Consider the following 15,638-nt stretch of genomic DNA (forward strand, 5'->3'; position numbering starts at 1 on the left):
AAAATTTTCAGTTTGATTCCAGTATTCTTTTTCCATTCCACATAAATCTGCTAACAGTTTCTTGTGACTCTTCTAAAGTTTTTTTTTTCCTCCCCTGAAATTGGAATTAGCGCTATTTGAAATAGATCACTTATTTTTGGCTATATTTTTATTCTGATAATTGCAGTTGATCTTAACCAGGATGGGTTTAAGGTTTTTTTATGTTTTTCTTTTAATTTTTAAGTTCTTTTATGACTCGTGGACTTCAACTCCCAGAATTCCTGAGCCAGCTGTTCAGGAATTCTGGAAATTGAAGTCCACGAGTCATAAAAGAGCCAAGGTTGCCTACTCCTGAACTAGAATGATAAAAAAGCAAATATACGATTAGATATGATTATCAATTCTGACAAGGAAAGGATTGTGCAATTTAATTATCTGATTTTTGGGACAGATGATTTCTCTCTCACTTACTCAAATGGTGAACATACATAATACCCCTGCTTCCTGTTTTCCACAGAACAACAACCCTATGTGTAAGTTGGTTAAAAACCTGTAAGAAAATTCACCAGATTGGACCCTTGGGTGTATAGAGGCTGCATTTAAGCTTAAACTTAACAAGGTGGTTAAGAGACATCTTGAGTAAGTTTGTTAATGTATCTCTTAACTCTATTATCCCTTAATGAAGTGGTGCAATTTATGTTGGAAATCACCACATATTGTTCAAAAGTGTTGAAGGTCCTCATTGAATTATATATCTAAATATAATTGTTTTGCTATCCCTGGGTTCTTTGTTAAGGTCTCCTATCTCGTGAATCAGCTCTTCTCTGTACACAGGGCATCACTAAAACTACTACTCCACTTAAGGAACTTACTCTTCTTTTACTTCTTTTTGCCACATGGGTTTGCTACCTCTGTTCATGCTGTAACAAATGGAACATTTTCCTGTTCATTATTCACCTTTGTCTGAACATTTGAATTCAGTATCCATCTGCTATCTAGACATTAGGAAACTCAGAAGATATTCAGTAAATTTCCATCTAGATATGGAGCTGATCCAGGCATGCTTGAAAGCTGCTGTGCCCATAACTCTTTCACCTTCTGGAGTCTCTGTGCCCTTCTGTTTTTTTCTTGTTTTGTAACGATAGTTCCAGTACTGTGATCATGACAGTTTGTAATTCTTTTGCTGAAGTTTAAACAGTAAGATTTTCTCATTGTACTTATTATTGCAGGGCAACAGCATGGAGGAAAAGTTGCAATGTTGAACTGATATGTTTAGTATCTTACTTCATAGAGATTGTTTTTTTTCCATTGTCAGAAACAGGCTCACATTTTCTGCTCTTCCGGATTCAAGTTGCTATCTCAGCACTGTCTTGCATTCATTTATGTATATATAATAATAAAACTTGTGACATGTACAGGCAGACCTTGACTTACAACAGTTCATTTAGTGACTGTTCAGTTACAACAGCATTGAAAATAGCGACTTATGACAGTTTTCACACTTATGACCGTTGCGGCATCTCCACGTTCAGGTGATCAAAATTCAGACACTTGACAACTGACTCATGTTTACGATGGTTGCAGTGTCCTTGTGTCATGTGATCCCATTTTGTGACCTGATCAATGGGTCACTTAACAACCATGTTACTAACTTAACAAAACTGTAGTGATTCACTTAACAACTTTGGCAAGAATGTTCGTAAAATGGGGCAAAACTCACTTGTCTTGTTAGCAACAGAAATTTTGAGTTCAATTGTGGTTGTAAGTTGAGGACTACCTGTACATCTGATTGTAATTGGTGGTCCCTGATTATTTATGTGAATCTCTCTAAGAGACATTGGCACCTGTATTTCTCAAAGGATTTCTTTATTTGGCTTTAAAATGAGCAATGTTTGTGGCTTCCCAGTTTAAGACTAATGGCTGGTCACTCTACCACATTATCATTCTGTTTCTTTTTTTCTTTCACAGCCAAATGTTATTGAGCTAATAATATTTAATAAAATAATAAATTAAATAATATTTAATTTAATTTAATTTAATATTTAAAAGAAGAAATAGGGGAGACATGATAACAATATTCCAGTATTTGAGGCGCTGCCACAAAGAAGAGGGGGTCACGTTATTCACCAAAGCACCAGAGGGCAGGACAAGAACCAATGGTTGGAAACTGATCAAAGAGAGAAGCAACCTGGAATTAAGGAGAAACTTCCTGACAATGAGGACAATTAACCAGTGGAACAGCTTGCCCCCAGAAATTGTGGGTACTCCATCACTGGAGATTTTTAAAAAGAGTCACTTGTCTGAGATGGTATAGGTCAGTGATGGCGAAACCTTTAGAGACCGAGTGCCCCAAAACCAGCCCCACCCCTGCTCTGCTCACCCCGCCCCACCCTGTCCACCTGCAGGGCCGCTCACCGCCTCCACGGCCCGCCGCAGATCGCCATGGCGGCCCAGCAGTGCCATGGCGGCCTGCCCTCTGCCCGTGCCCCGCAGCATCAACTGTGACAGGGTGCAAGGGCAGTCTTGTCTCCTCTGGGGTGGGCTGCTGGTGAGGGGGCCTCGGAGGAAGGCGGGACTGGGGTGACGGCGTGCATGCCTACAGAGAGAGCTCTTGAGTGCCGCCTCTGGCACATATGACATAGGTTCACCACCACCGGTATAGGTTCTCCTGCTTGAGCAGGGGGCTGGACTACAAGACCTCCAAGGTCCCTTTCAGCTCTATTCTATTCTTTTCTATTCTAATTTAGAATTCCTTTAATGTAGCTTCTGTGATCTTTTATACTCATTTGTACACATTTCTATTACTATTTTAACACAATGCCTGAAGGATGTTCACAATTTTATACTTAGAGTACATGTTATTGGTCTGATTTAAAGTACACCCTCAAATGTTTTAAGACAGTATTATTGTTTTATCAGCCAGGGTGATAGAGATGCCTTACAGAGCTGGATATAAAAGCAGTATTTCTTTGATTACCAAGCTGGTTTGTGGTTTTTTGTTTAATATAGTAATCTAGTTTCCAGTACGGTTTACTTTTGCACATACTGTAGTGAGTGCTATCTTTGGAAATGTTCTTTATCTTGCAGCACCAGTACAGATGGGCTAATGAGGATTTCCTTTTCCGAGGACTTGTAATGCTGAGGATTTCTGAAATAAGATTTATAGGCTTCTCAGGGATAAGGCTTGCTAGAACTGGAGGTCAATAGTCTCTGTGCTGTTTGTATTTTATGATGCCTAGTCCAGGTGTTAATAGATCAGGAAGTTAGGAACATTTATTTGTAAGAAAGGAGCTTGCACTTTTTTAGAATTCTGTTGCCAGAAATTAAATAGTTCATTACTAATCCATTCGAATTGGCTCTTCCCATCCGTTTCCACAATTCATAATCATTTTATATCAAGCATCCTCGTACAGCTAATATTAACACAATAAAGTATACAATGCTTTCATGACTGATGCTAAAATGGCACCAAATTTTTAACTATCAAGAGGTAGTGAAAATACTTTCTGGAATTGATATAGAAGTAGGAGAAGCAATTTAAGTGGGTGTCAAAATTACACTTGTGGTCCCCAGTCATTTGGGGAGAAGGATCTATGACAAAATTTTTCCACCTTTGCAGGACCACATCTATATTTCCTTACCATCTGTCTGTGATGACGTAGTCTTCAAAATGATGATAAATTCATAGCAGTAATATTTACAATGTACAACTGAGAAAGTCTATGTCATATCTGATTCCACCTTCAGGTGGACGCACCGGACCCAAGCATTGCCATAGAACCAGAGACCCTTCAATAAAAATAAGCACTCCATTTTTCATGATAGTGGAATCTGAGAGACACATTAAACATTTCAGGCTGGTCGTATATTTGTTGGAACAAGTTGCTTCTCTTGTTCCACCTCATTTGGAAATTTAAAAGACACCAAACTGTACACAGTGAGAGATGATCAAATAGGAGAAGAGGTAGAACAGAACCTAAGCTGGATTTTCAGGGAAGACAAGTGATGATCAAAGATAGAAAGATATCAGGCTATTTCCATCCTCAACAAGAGCAAGAATGTTGACTTGAATACAGCAAATATAAAAAGCTAAGCTGGACTAAAGGTTAAAGCTGTTTAAAAAGGAACTGTTTTCTATCAAAAGTAATCACTGTCATGTTTTGTAAACCTGTTTGGGTGAGAGAAAAATAATTATTAGAGAACAAATCCAGTTTGGTGTTCCAATTCATGTTCTCCCCACTAATTGGTGGATGTGTTGCAATGTATTTAGGCAGGGATTTTTTTTTTAATTTTGGTGATGGTGATAAGAAGTCCATTGTTTTGAAAAGAGTATATATTATTCAACAATGTGTAAACCATAACAAAACAGATACACGATTTGTCTTGCCTATTTTTTAAACTCCAAACAAATAGCTTAATAATGCTTTTAAATATTCATTGCAGTGTTACTGTTTTACAGCGTGACTCATGACATGAACAGGCAAACATTTGAAGTGGTTTTATTGCTTCACAGTTAGCCTAAATTAATATGTTTAAATATACCTTTACTAATTTTTCTTAAGGGTTTTCTTTCTGCAATAGCCGTAAATTTGCGGAAAGGTAGATAATTGCTTCCTCATATTATTCCCGTGTTGTTTTTTTTATAATTCAGGTTGAAAGTCTGACTTATATGGAAGTTTTTACATAAAGAGAAAGTTTAATTAGGTTACCAGCCATAGTGGATCGCATGTCACATGCAGCATTTAGATCAGTGGTCTTCAACCTTCCCAGCTTGGTGGCCCAGTCTGCTGCGGGGGAGGGGGTGAGTGGCAGCCGTGTGCATGCACAGCTTCATTTGTGCAAGTGACGCGCATGCACCCACCACTCACATGAATGGAGCTTGTACGTGAATTTCTGCTTGTGCTAGTGGAGGGCACTTGAGCAGAGGGTGCTTGTGTTCACGCACGCTTGCCCATTTCTCCCACAGTCCAGTTTCAAATAGGCCATAACCTGGTAGTGGGCCGTGGCCTGGGAGTTGGGGACCCCTGATTTAGATTATGCTTCCAGCGTAGCCAAATATTAACAAGTGGTCTTGAGCTATTCCATGGAAGTCCAGATCTCTACTTTAGAGTCTTGCCTGTAAGCCACCAATTGGTACATAAAATACTCTGGCGCTCTGGATACCTAAGATAGAAAAAAAAAGCAGGAATTAATTGTGCATTGTGCAGTTGAGCTGGTAAAAGAGTGAAAAATAATAACACAGATTTTAATAATTGTTTACGGTATTTGTTGTATTTATGTACTTTCTTATATCCTGCCCTGTAACCTAAATATCTCAGAGTTGGTTAGTCCAAAAAATACAAAAAAATGAAAGAAGAAAAATATTTTAAAATGCATCACTTCCAGGCCACGCACATCAACTATCAAATCTGTGCAAGTATAATTTAACAAATTAAGGCCCCAACACAAAAATCCACCTAGTGTGTGAAAAATCCTGCAGTGATCTTATCCTAACTACAAGTCCTCTAATTATCTCATTCAGTGGCTGATGTACTCTGTAGTACTCCATAGCCTGACTGCTGTTTGTTTAAACAGAATTATCCCAGCGTCCTCCTTTGGACCTATTCTTTTATAAAGTAAAATATCTGTCTATATTTACAGATTATCATATCCAGATCTCTCACATGCAGGAATACAAAACAAATATGTTATTCTTGAATTTGTCATAAACATTGTGTGATTTGTCTGTTTGCTTTTAAGTATATTTGTTGTCCCTTGATAGGTGATGGGGCCCCACAGGAAAGTAGCCCATTCATCAACAATTCAAGTTTGGAGAGAGGAAGACTCTATGAAGGAAAAAATATGGCGCTTTTTGAGGTAATAAAGTTCAATTTCAACAAATCCTTGTTGCTGCTAGTACATTTTAAGTGCACTAGTTGCTTGTTTAAAATCCATTGATGGTTTACATAACACAGATGACTGAGTCCACCACTTCTTGGTCACCTTACTTATTCTGTGCATCAGCAATACACAATCCTCAGCAACCCAGACAACATTCTCTAAGACTTCCAGCTGACACAAAGGAAAGTGAGAAATGTTCACATCCTGCACTTATATTTTACTAAAGCTAGAAAATAATGGAACAAAACCCCACAATTATTTACCTGTTCCAACTATTCTATTCCCTTTTCACACAATAAAAGAAGAGAGAAACAGATGCCTTTGAAAAGCTCTATTTTTCACTGGGCTCTAAAGAACATAATCTCTCTCAGAAGAAATAAGGAACATTACTTGCTAGCCTTCTACGATTTCTCAGTAGAAAATAAGTGCATAGGATTTGACAGCTGACCATAAAAAAAACCTTTTAAAAATTATTCTCACTCACCTGCATGTTACTTCATTGCCCCATCTCCTAATGTTCTTAACTATCCAAAATAATATCCACAAAAAATATAAGGAAACATTATTTTCTAACAGTTACAAAATTTATTTTTCTTTTATATAGCTGTGTTGCATACATTGATCAAAACAAAAAGTGGTTTCCTCAGTCAGTTGGTATACAAAATTTGATTTTTGTGATGCGCTCCCCAAAGTCTGACTTAAAATATGGTTGGTTCCTAGGGTAAGAGTATACTTCTTAGATGGTATTTTTCAAGCTCAATAACTGAATTATCTATGTTTTGCGGCCATGCAATATTTATAAAAATAGCTCAAAAAGCTGTTGGATATTTTACATTAATTGGCTGTTTATATTACCTTTAAATATGCGACTATTTGGGGGCTAAAATGTGCTCTTCTCTGACCTATTACTTTATCCCAAAATTTCAACAGGAAGAAATGGACAGCAACCCCATGGTATCATCTCTTCTTAACAAATTAGCCAATTATACCAATGTTACTCAGGGAGTGGTAGAACACGAAGAAGATGAAGATGCCAAGCGGAAGGAAATTAAGGTACAAAATGCACCTTCCATTCTCTATTCATCATTATTTCCATGAGTTGGATACAGTGGTGGCCATGAATATTAACAATATTGGTTCCTGATCAATGAACCCTAGAAGTTTTAATGCTTTTCTTTTGTCACATTACAATCACACAAGCTAAGAACTACGGTATGTGAGGAAGATTTGTGCAACAGAATCTTCTTTCAGAGAAATAACACATGTATAAATTATAGCATGAACATAGATGTTCTTAACATCAAGATTCTACTACGAGTTTAGTAATTTTCAGTTTTGCTAAAAAAAATCAGCAATTTTAATCAGAGCAACTTAAGATTAACAGCACAGAAAATAATGAAAACACAAGGGAAATGTGAAGGAAGATAAAAGTGTGTTATGTAGATGCTCTGGGATATACTCTGTATGCTATACACTAGAGCAGGGCTTTTCAACCTTTTCACCCATTGTACCACTTTTAGGATATGGCAACATCCGAGTACCACCAGTAGCCTAGCAAGGTGTCAAAAACTTGATGACCAAAAAAAAAAAAAGGAAAAAAGTGATGAAGTACAGGTAGTCCTCGACTTACAACAGTTCGCTTAGTGACTGTTCGAAGTTATAATGGCACTGAAAAAAGTGCCCCCCAAGCCACAGCCAAGCAAGACACCTGCCTGCCCGCCCGGCGGTGCTCTTCCTCCTGTCTGAGGTTTTCATTGCTGTGAGCATTTCTGTTGAGGATTGGCACTGGGGGTGGTGTGGGGTGAGGTGGTGTTTGGTTTTTGTTCCTCCCCATCTGCTGGGTGGTTGCAGCAGGTTTTGGTCACTTCACATGACCCTGGAACACTGTGATGTCATAAATATAAATCAGTTGCCAAGCATCTGAATGTAAATCACAAGATCCTGGAGATGCTGCAACATTCCAGCTGATTGGCGCTTCTTCTGGGCTCAGCAGAAGCGCCAGGATCACCGCCAGGCTCCAGCTGGAGCCTGGCGCTGATCCTGGCACTTCCACTGAGCCCTGACAGCCCCAAAGAAGCGCTGATCCTGGTGCTTCCGCTGAGCCTGACAGCCCTGCAGCTACAACTGTCTCTCACTCAGGTTTGTGCGGTGCTGCCACTGGTTCAGCTCATTCCCCTCCCCCGCTACCACTTTTCTAGGATACTCACGTACCACCTGCCAGGTGCTAATGTACCACAAGTGGTACCCGTACCACTGGTTGAAAAGCCCTTCACTAGAGCATCTAGGGTAACAAATAAAACAGAAAATAATGAAAAAAAGCAAAAGAAAATGTAAAACCATGTGAGTAGAATGTATATGCAATTTTTTTGAGAAATACAAAAACCTTTCTGTGTTGTGGCCTTTTTGTCAAAAAGATTATCCTAACCAATTTTACATGTTATCTGATTTTTAGGCTCCACGTATGGGTACTTTCATTGGCGTGTATTTACCCTGTCTACAAAATATTTTGGGAGTTATTCTATTTCTGCGACTGACATGGATTGTGGGAACAGCAGGAGTTCTTGAATCGTTCATTATTGTATTCGTATGCTGTGCAGGTGTAAGTATAAGATATGATTTCTTTGATATTTGCTGAAGTATTCTGCATTCTAATAATTTTTGTGTTCTGTCTTGATAATTTTACAAATAGTTGGACAGGCTATTTATAGCAAATAAGGCTTGTAGTAATAGAGACACACTGTTCTGTTTCTATGTAGCCATATTTCTTAGAAGCAGTGCTGTTACTGGCTAAAGTAGTATCAAGCATGTTAAATGAAATCCGTCTATTTGTTTTGTTTATTTCTAGAATGAAAAAAAGTCACTTTTAGATCAGAAAATCTTGTGAGTAAGCCCTCTTCCTAACTTAAAGTGGAATTCAGTGCAAATTTAGGAGTTGTTTAAGAACAGAAAGTTGGAAGCTGCTTGATGAAAACAAATAAACAAGGTTACACTAAGGTAGATAGTATAGTTATAAAAAAGCACAGAATTTCTTCTGAGAATTTTCCTTTCATAGTAGTTCTGTTTGCCAAAATAATTTTAGTGAATTTGTTGAGCTGCATATTAAAGGCTGGGGTTAGAGGTTTGATTAGTAGCACCATACCTAGACACTTCTAATCAATAGAAGTGTGCTAGAGATCTCTGGAATCATCCCGAGAAATAATTATGGGAGCAATATTTATTCTAGATATTTCAGATATAATATCTGAAATATCTAGGAGTCCTGGTAGTGCAGTGGTTAGAATTCAGTATTGCAGACAAACTTTTCCCACGGTGTGGAGTTCGATCCTAATGGGGACTCAAAATGGATTCAGCCTTCCATCTTTCCAAGGTTGGTAAAATAAGGTCCCATATTTTGGGGGGCAATATGCCGACCTTGTAAACCAAGAGAGTGCTGTAAAGCACTATAGGGCAGTATATATATCTAAGTGCTGTTGCTATTGCCATTGGTATTGCTATCTGGGAAAACTCCCAAGGCATTGTGATCTCTCCAAGTTTGATTTCCAAGGATGACTTGGAATCATTGTTCAGGTAGATCTGGTGGATAAAAACCTTGTATTTTAAATACTCAAGTATTTGAAACTATGACTATACTATAAAATGATATTAAATTTGAAAATAATGTTCATTTCCCTCCCCCAAATGCATTTCCATTCATTGACTAGAAATGATTTAAAATAATATTTTACAAAAATCTGCTGAAAATTACTTTTGCAAGTTTGCATGTTAACCAGTTGTTGGGGTTTTTTTTCTTCGTTTGCCTGAAAAAAAAGTATTTTGTTAGTTAATGATTGAACACTAGGCAGTCAAATAGATACCATGTCCTGCTTTTGACTGGTGGGAAAAATAGCCTCATTCTTTCTGTTGATATCATACATTTAGAACATAACATTATACCCATTACTTTTAAATTAAACTATTAGAATTAGAAATTCAATATACCTGAATTACATTTATTTATAAATTCAGTATATTCATAATACATAATAATTGTTAATCTGCTTAACTTGCATTAAGATCATGAAGCTTTAATTTTTTTCTCTCATTTTATCCTTGATATTGACACTGTGAAAGTGAAACCCTTATTTTCACTGGAGGTAATTCATCCACAGAGATAATAAATAGGATATGAAGACAAAGGAAACACTTTCTCAACAGCTGATTGACTTGATTTATTTCCAATTGTTCTTGCTTCAAATAGCAACATTTCTTAGCAGCTTATTTCCGATGTTGAGAGCCAATGGATACCGGCAGTGCGTAATTTGGTCTAAACCTGCAAATAGGTCACCTTCAGAATTAAATTACAAAATTACTCTGGGCAGCTTCACAGAGTGAAACGAATAATATTATATAAAAAAATAGCATAAACACAATTCCTGTGCAAGGAAACAGAAACCATCTTTCCACATCCCCCACACCAACATCCTAACCCAAAGCCTGAGGGAAAAGCCCATTAAAACAAAAAAAGATTTCTCAGAAATGGGCATGGTAGGGTTCATACAGATATTGGGAGAATAAAAGCCGGTGCGGCCATAAAAAGAACACTGCTTTGTCAGTGCGTCCAAACCAGGCTGACCAAATCAAGCAGGAATGCATAAGATAGGCAGACAATATAGGACACAAGCAATCTCTTAAAATAGCTAGGACTTCATGTGTATCAGCTGTTTTAAGTGGGCCAGATCAGAAAACTGAGGACTACTGGAATGTTACTTTATTGTTGCAAGATATAATAAAATCTTGAAAAACTTGACAATTGATGTGCATCTTGTAGCAAAATGTTTCTCATTGTGCCAAAGTTGGTCAAGACTATATAATATTTAGTTTTATATATATATCAAAAAATAAAGGGAACAGAAAATAAGACATCCTACTATTAAATACAGTACATTGTGTTGTTTAAGTGTTCCCTTTATTTTTTTGAGCAATACACACACACACACACACACACACACACACACACACACACACACACACACACACACACACACACACACACACACATATATATATATATATATATATATATATATATATATATATATATATATATATATATATATATATATATATATATATATATATATATATATATATATATATATATATATATATATATATATAATGTATAATAAATAAATTGGGCATTTGTACAGCCATACGGTATTCCCATCTGTTCCAGTTGTTTTAAGAGTTACATTGCTTGACTGAATACGTATGGCATGGATTTCTCTTTGCTGCTCTGTGCTTCAAAATGAAGTAATAGTTACAGCCTATATAAATAACTAGAAGGGAGAATACATAAATAATGTATAGTATTTCTTCTTCTCATAATGTGGATATAGTGACTGAGCCCTTTCCAGACCAATAATAACATTTAAAAAAATTGTTACTATAAAAAGTGTTCCTGGATATTGTCGCCACATGGATCTTGCTGTCTTGGTGAAGAATATAAGTTTCTATTGCTCTGTACTATTCTATTTATATGATTTTTGCTTTTTATAAAATTGAGTGTTGTTTTCCACTGTGCAGCTGGGTGAATCCTTTTATATCTTGCAAACAGTCATAATTCTTTGCTTCTTAATAACATTTACTATTATCATTTGTTTTTGTAGACTATGCTGACTGCAATATCAATGAGTGCAATAGCAACAAATGGTGTAGTTCCAGGTAATGACAAAATACAATTTTGTCTTAAGATATTTCATGCACTTTATAAACAATCCTCCATTATTGATGAAATATTTATCACTGTGATTAAATGAGACATATGGAAGGTAGGCAGGAAGGAATTGCTTAACGTATAATGTAAGATAATAATGCTGTCATGCAGAAAATGGTGTTTATGAGAAAAGCACAAAAAAATGAAAACTTGGCCTGATTTATTCCTGTTGTCTGTTTTGCTAAGACACAACGAATGGAACAAACAAGACAGGCCACGCAAAGGACAAGATAATGCCAACTGTCCTTTAGTATCTGCCGTGCAGCTTCTGCCAGATAAGTTGGGTGGGTACAGTGATATGTGAGCCCACCCCTTTGTTCTTCAAATAACAGAGAAAAGCCAAAACTAACATGAGAGATATCCTATCTGTTTATCAGTTAGCAGCAGATAACCAGTTAGGCATATGCCTTCAAGAGAATAGGTGGAACTCTAGCCCTGAAATCTCTATCTCTAGCCCTGAATCCAAAATAATAGAAGTCAGGCATTTACTCCAAAGTGTATTTTACTTCAGAAGAAAATCTACTTGGTTTTGAACAGAGAAGTAAAATTGTTCTCTCTTCTAGAGGGGAGGGGATGGAATATTGCATTAAAAGGATCTTTTCATAATCTGGGTTTATAATGTACATTACCAGTGAACTTAATCCCTGACTATTACTTATTTGTTTATTTTAAAAAATAATCTCTGTATCCCCTTTCTCTACAAAATAGTTTATAATATCCATTTAATCATTCTAGTGTAAAAGTAGTTTAAATACAAATAGCAGAAATGGAATTGTTAATGAGGATTAGTGGCTTAGGAAGAAGGTCAGAATATTATGGAGTTTAACATATCTAAATATTTAAAATATCTAAAGAGGAGGACCTCCCCACAAAAATCCTAAGTACAATACCTGGTAGCGGGGGCAATGTCACCACTGGATGTTCTTTAAGGAAACCTGCCTCTAAGTCAGGGCTTTTCAACCAGTGGTACGGGTACTACCTGTGGTACATTGGCACCTGGCAGGTGGTACACAACTATCCTAGAAAAGTGGTAGTGGGGGAGGGGAATGAGCTGAACCGGTGGCAGCACTGCAAAGGCCTGAACGAGAGATGGCTGGGGCTGCAGGGCTGTCAGGCTCAGCGGAAGCGCCAGGATCAGCACCAGGCTCCAGCTGGAGCTCAGCACTGATCCTGGCGCTTCTGCTGAGCCCAGAAGAAGCGCCAATCAGCTGGAATGTTGCAGCATCTCCAGGATCTTGTGATTTACAATCAGATGCTTGGCAACTGTTTCATATTTATGATGGTCACAGTGTCCCAGGGTCATGTGAAGTGACCAAAACCTGCTGCAACCACCCAGAAGATGGGGGGGGAATAAAAACCAAACACCACCCCACCCCACCCCCGCTGCCAATCCTCAACAAAAATGCTCACAACAATGAAAACCTCGGACAGGAGGAAGAGCGCCGCCGGGCGGGCAGGTGTCTTGCTCAGCTGTGGCTTGGGGGGCACTTTTTTGTAAGTCGAGGACTACCTGTACTTCATCACTTTTTCCCTATTTATTTATTTTTTGGTCATCAAGTTTTTGACACCTTGCTAGGCGACTGGTGGTACTCGGATGCTGCCATATCCTGAAAGTGGTACAATGAGTGAAAAGGTTGAAAAGCCCTGCTCTAGGTGGTATAAGACTTTGTATACTGGTATCAAAATTTTGATTGTAGCTTGATACCAAATAGGCAGCTGGTGCAGATCTTTTAGTGCAGCTGTAATGGGCATGTAAAGGGTAGCCCAGTCTGATACTTTACCACTGCATTTGCCTTAGTTGTGAGTTTCAAACCGGTTTCAAGGGTGGCCTCAATAGACCACATTACTGTAATTTTGAAGTGATCTCTATATGGGAGTCTTTGTGACTATCTTTGTTCAGGAGAGGGTACCAGCCTGTTAATAATAGGCACTTCTGACCGTAAAAAATCATCTGCAGTGCTGATGAGCACTGCCAGAATGCAAACCTGTTTGCAGGGGTGTCAAACTCAATTTCATTGAGGGCCGCATCAGCATTGCAGTTGCTCTCAGGGGGCCAGGTGGGTGTGGCCTGGGTGGGCATGGCCTACTGGGTGGGCGTGGCTAGAGTGCGTATGGCCTACTGGGTGGGCGTGGCCAGCTCTACATCGTTTGGATCAAGGGTGCCTATGAGGGCCTGGGCAGGAGTGGGACAGATCTGAGGGTCTCTGGCAGAAGGAGGGTCTCTGGGCCAGGGCCAAGGCAGTGGGGGCCGTTCCCTCACTGTTTCCAGGATGGCTTTGCGGGCCGCATGAAACCACTTCGCGGGCCGGATCTGGGCCCCGGGCCTTGTGTTTGACATGTCTGATTTAGAGGGAGTCAAACATCCCCCAGAGCAGATTGGTCTTTACTTTTTAGAGTAGAGGTATCCTTCTATCAGGTACCCTCCATCAGGTACACTGCTGTCGCCGTACCAGGAATCAGCTTAGTTTCTTGACCTCCAGAAACTCACCACCATATTCAATCATTAGTTTAGATTAGACATTGTCTTTCTTGATTGCAGTATTACAGAAAAATTGAACTGGTTTTTGTCATAGAGTGGTGACCTTTTTCCAAATCTAATGACATCTGTAAACATGCAGTGAAAGAAATTAATTATATTGTATTTTTCTGTGAATTCATAAAAAAATAAATAATGTCATAAGCGTTTTCTTTAACGTGAAGTACAGTTAGTGTTTCCTTACATGTTTACCATTGCTCCCAGCCCCGGGTACCCACACTGCCCTGTAATTCCCAGGATCTGCCACTTCACTGCTCACCTTCAGAAACTTTAAAAGAAATGTCCTTCCTGAATCCAAGACTGGCAGTATGTAGAATTTGTCATTCATGCATCAAGAACGGTTCAAGCTCAAGCCATCAACGGGCCAACATTAAAATTAGGATGAAAGAAACTTAGTTCAGATGATCTATTTTTCTCTCTCCCTCTCTTTTCTCTCTCTTTTTCCTCTCTCCTAGTCCCTACATTCATCAGACTTGGGAGAGATGGGGGCATATCTGAGTTGCAACAGTTGATTCACAAATGAGGGATAATCTCCCATTCATTCTCTCCTCCTCATGGTGCCATTAAAACAAAAGCTCAAACAATCATCTTGAAACAATAGGATTATATGTTTTGTACTGTTCTCAAATTTTAGTATACAAGTTACCTTGTTCTGACCTCAGAGTGCTTGAAATTGCTATTCTATACTCAAAGTATTTAACACACTTTGCCTATGAAATATGTCAAGAGATGGAACAAGCAGTCACTCTTCTTGAGGTTGATAGTTCTGACAGGTTTTTTTAATTTAAATTATTATGGCTCTCAGATTCATAGCTGAATGCCACATTTTTGTACAAATATTAAAATATACTTGAGGTTGATAGTTCTGACTTACGCTTTTTATTTAAATTATTCTTACAGCTCTCGGGATAATAGTTGAATGCCATGTTTTTGTACTAATATTAAAATATACTGTTCACGCAGTTTGTATCAAGAGAATTACAGGTAATCCTCGACTTACAACAGTTCATTTAGTGACCATCCAAAGTCACAAAAGCAGTGAAAAAAAGGGATTTACGACCATTTTTTCACACTTGCAATATCCCCATAGTCGTGTGATCAAAATTCAGACACTTGGCAACTAACTCATATTACGATGGTTACAGTGTCCCGGGGTCATGTGATCAACTTTTGCGACCTCCTGACAAGGAAAGTCAGTGGGAAAGCCAGATTCACTTAACCGTGTTGCTAATGTAACAACTGCAGTGATTCACTTGACAACTGTGGCCAGAAAGGTGGTAAAATGGGACAAAACTTACTGAATATCTGTCTCACTCAGCAACCAAAATTTTGGGCTCAATAGTGGTCATAAGTCAAGGATTACCTGTGCTAAATATTTTATATTGCTAGAAAATTAAGTTAGAAATAGTTAATTTACACTAATAAGTCTTTTGGGAGACAGTTCAGTGTAGTGATTAAGGCGCTAGACTAGAAACCAAGAGTCCGTAT

General features: G+C 38.2%; 1 protein-coding gene across 2 annotated transcripts in view; it reads left to right on the forward strand.

Moving 5' to 3' along the window:
* SLC12A7 (solute carrier family 12 member 7) overlaps window positions 1-15,638 on the forward strand; it is a 115,306-nt gene that overhangs the window by 37,164 nt on the left and 62,504 nt on the right. For both annotated transcript variants that reach the window (XM_081323470.1, XM_081323471.1), the window contains exons 2-5: window positions 5,741-5,835; window positions 6,790-6,912; window positions 8,312-8,458; window positions 11,508-11,562. In XM_081323470.1, the coding sequence (XP_081179596.1) occupies window positions 5,741-5,835; window positions 6,790-6,912; window positions 8,312-8,458; window positions 11,508-11,562 (420 nt within the window). The remainder of the gene's footprint in view (window positions 1-5,740; window positions 5,836-6,789; window positions 6,913-8,311; window positions 8,459-11,507; window positions 11,563-15,638) is intronic.

The sequence above is a fragment of the Vipera berus genome (genome assembly GCF_964194415.1).
Source record: "Vipera berus genome assembly, chromosome: 3".
Taxonomy (NCBI): Eukaryota; Metazoa; Chordata; class Lepidosauria; order Squamata; family Viperidae; genus Vipera; species Vipera berus.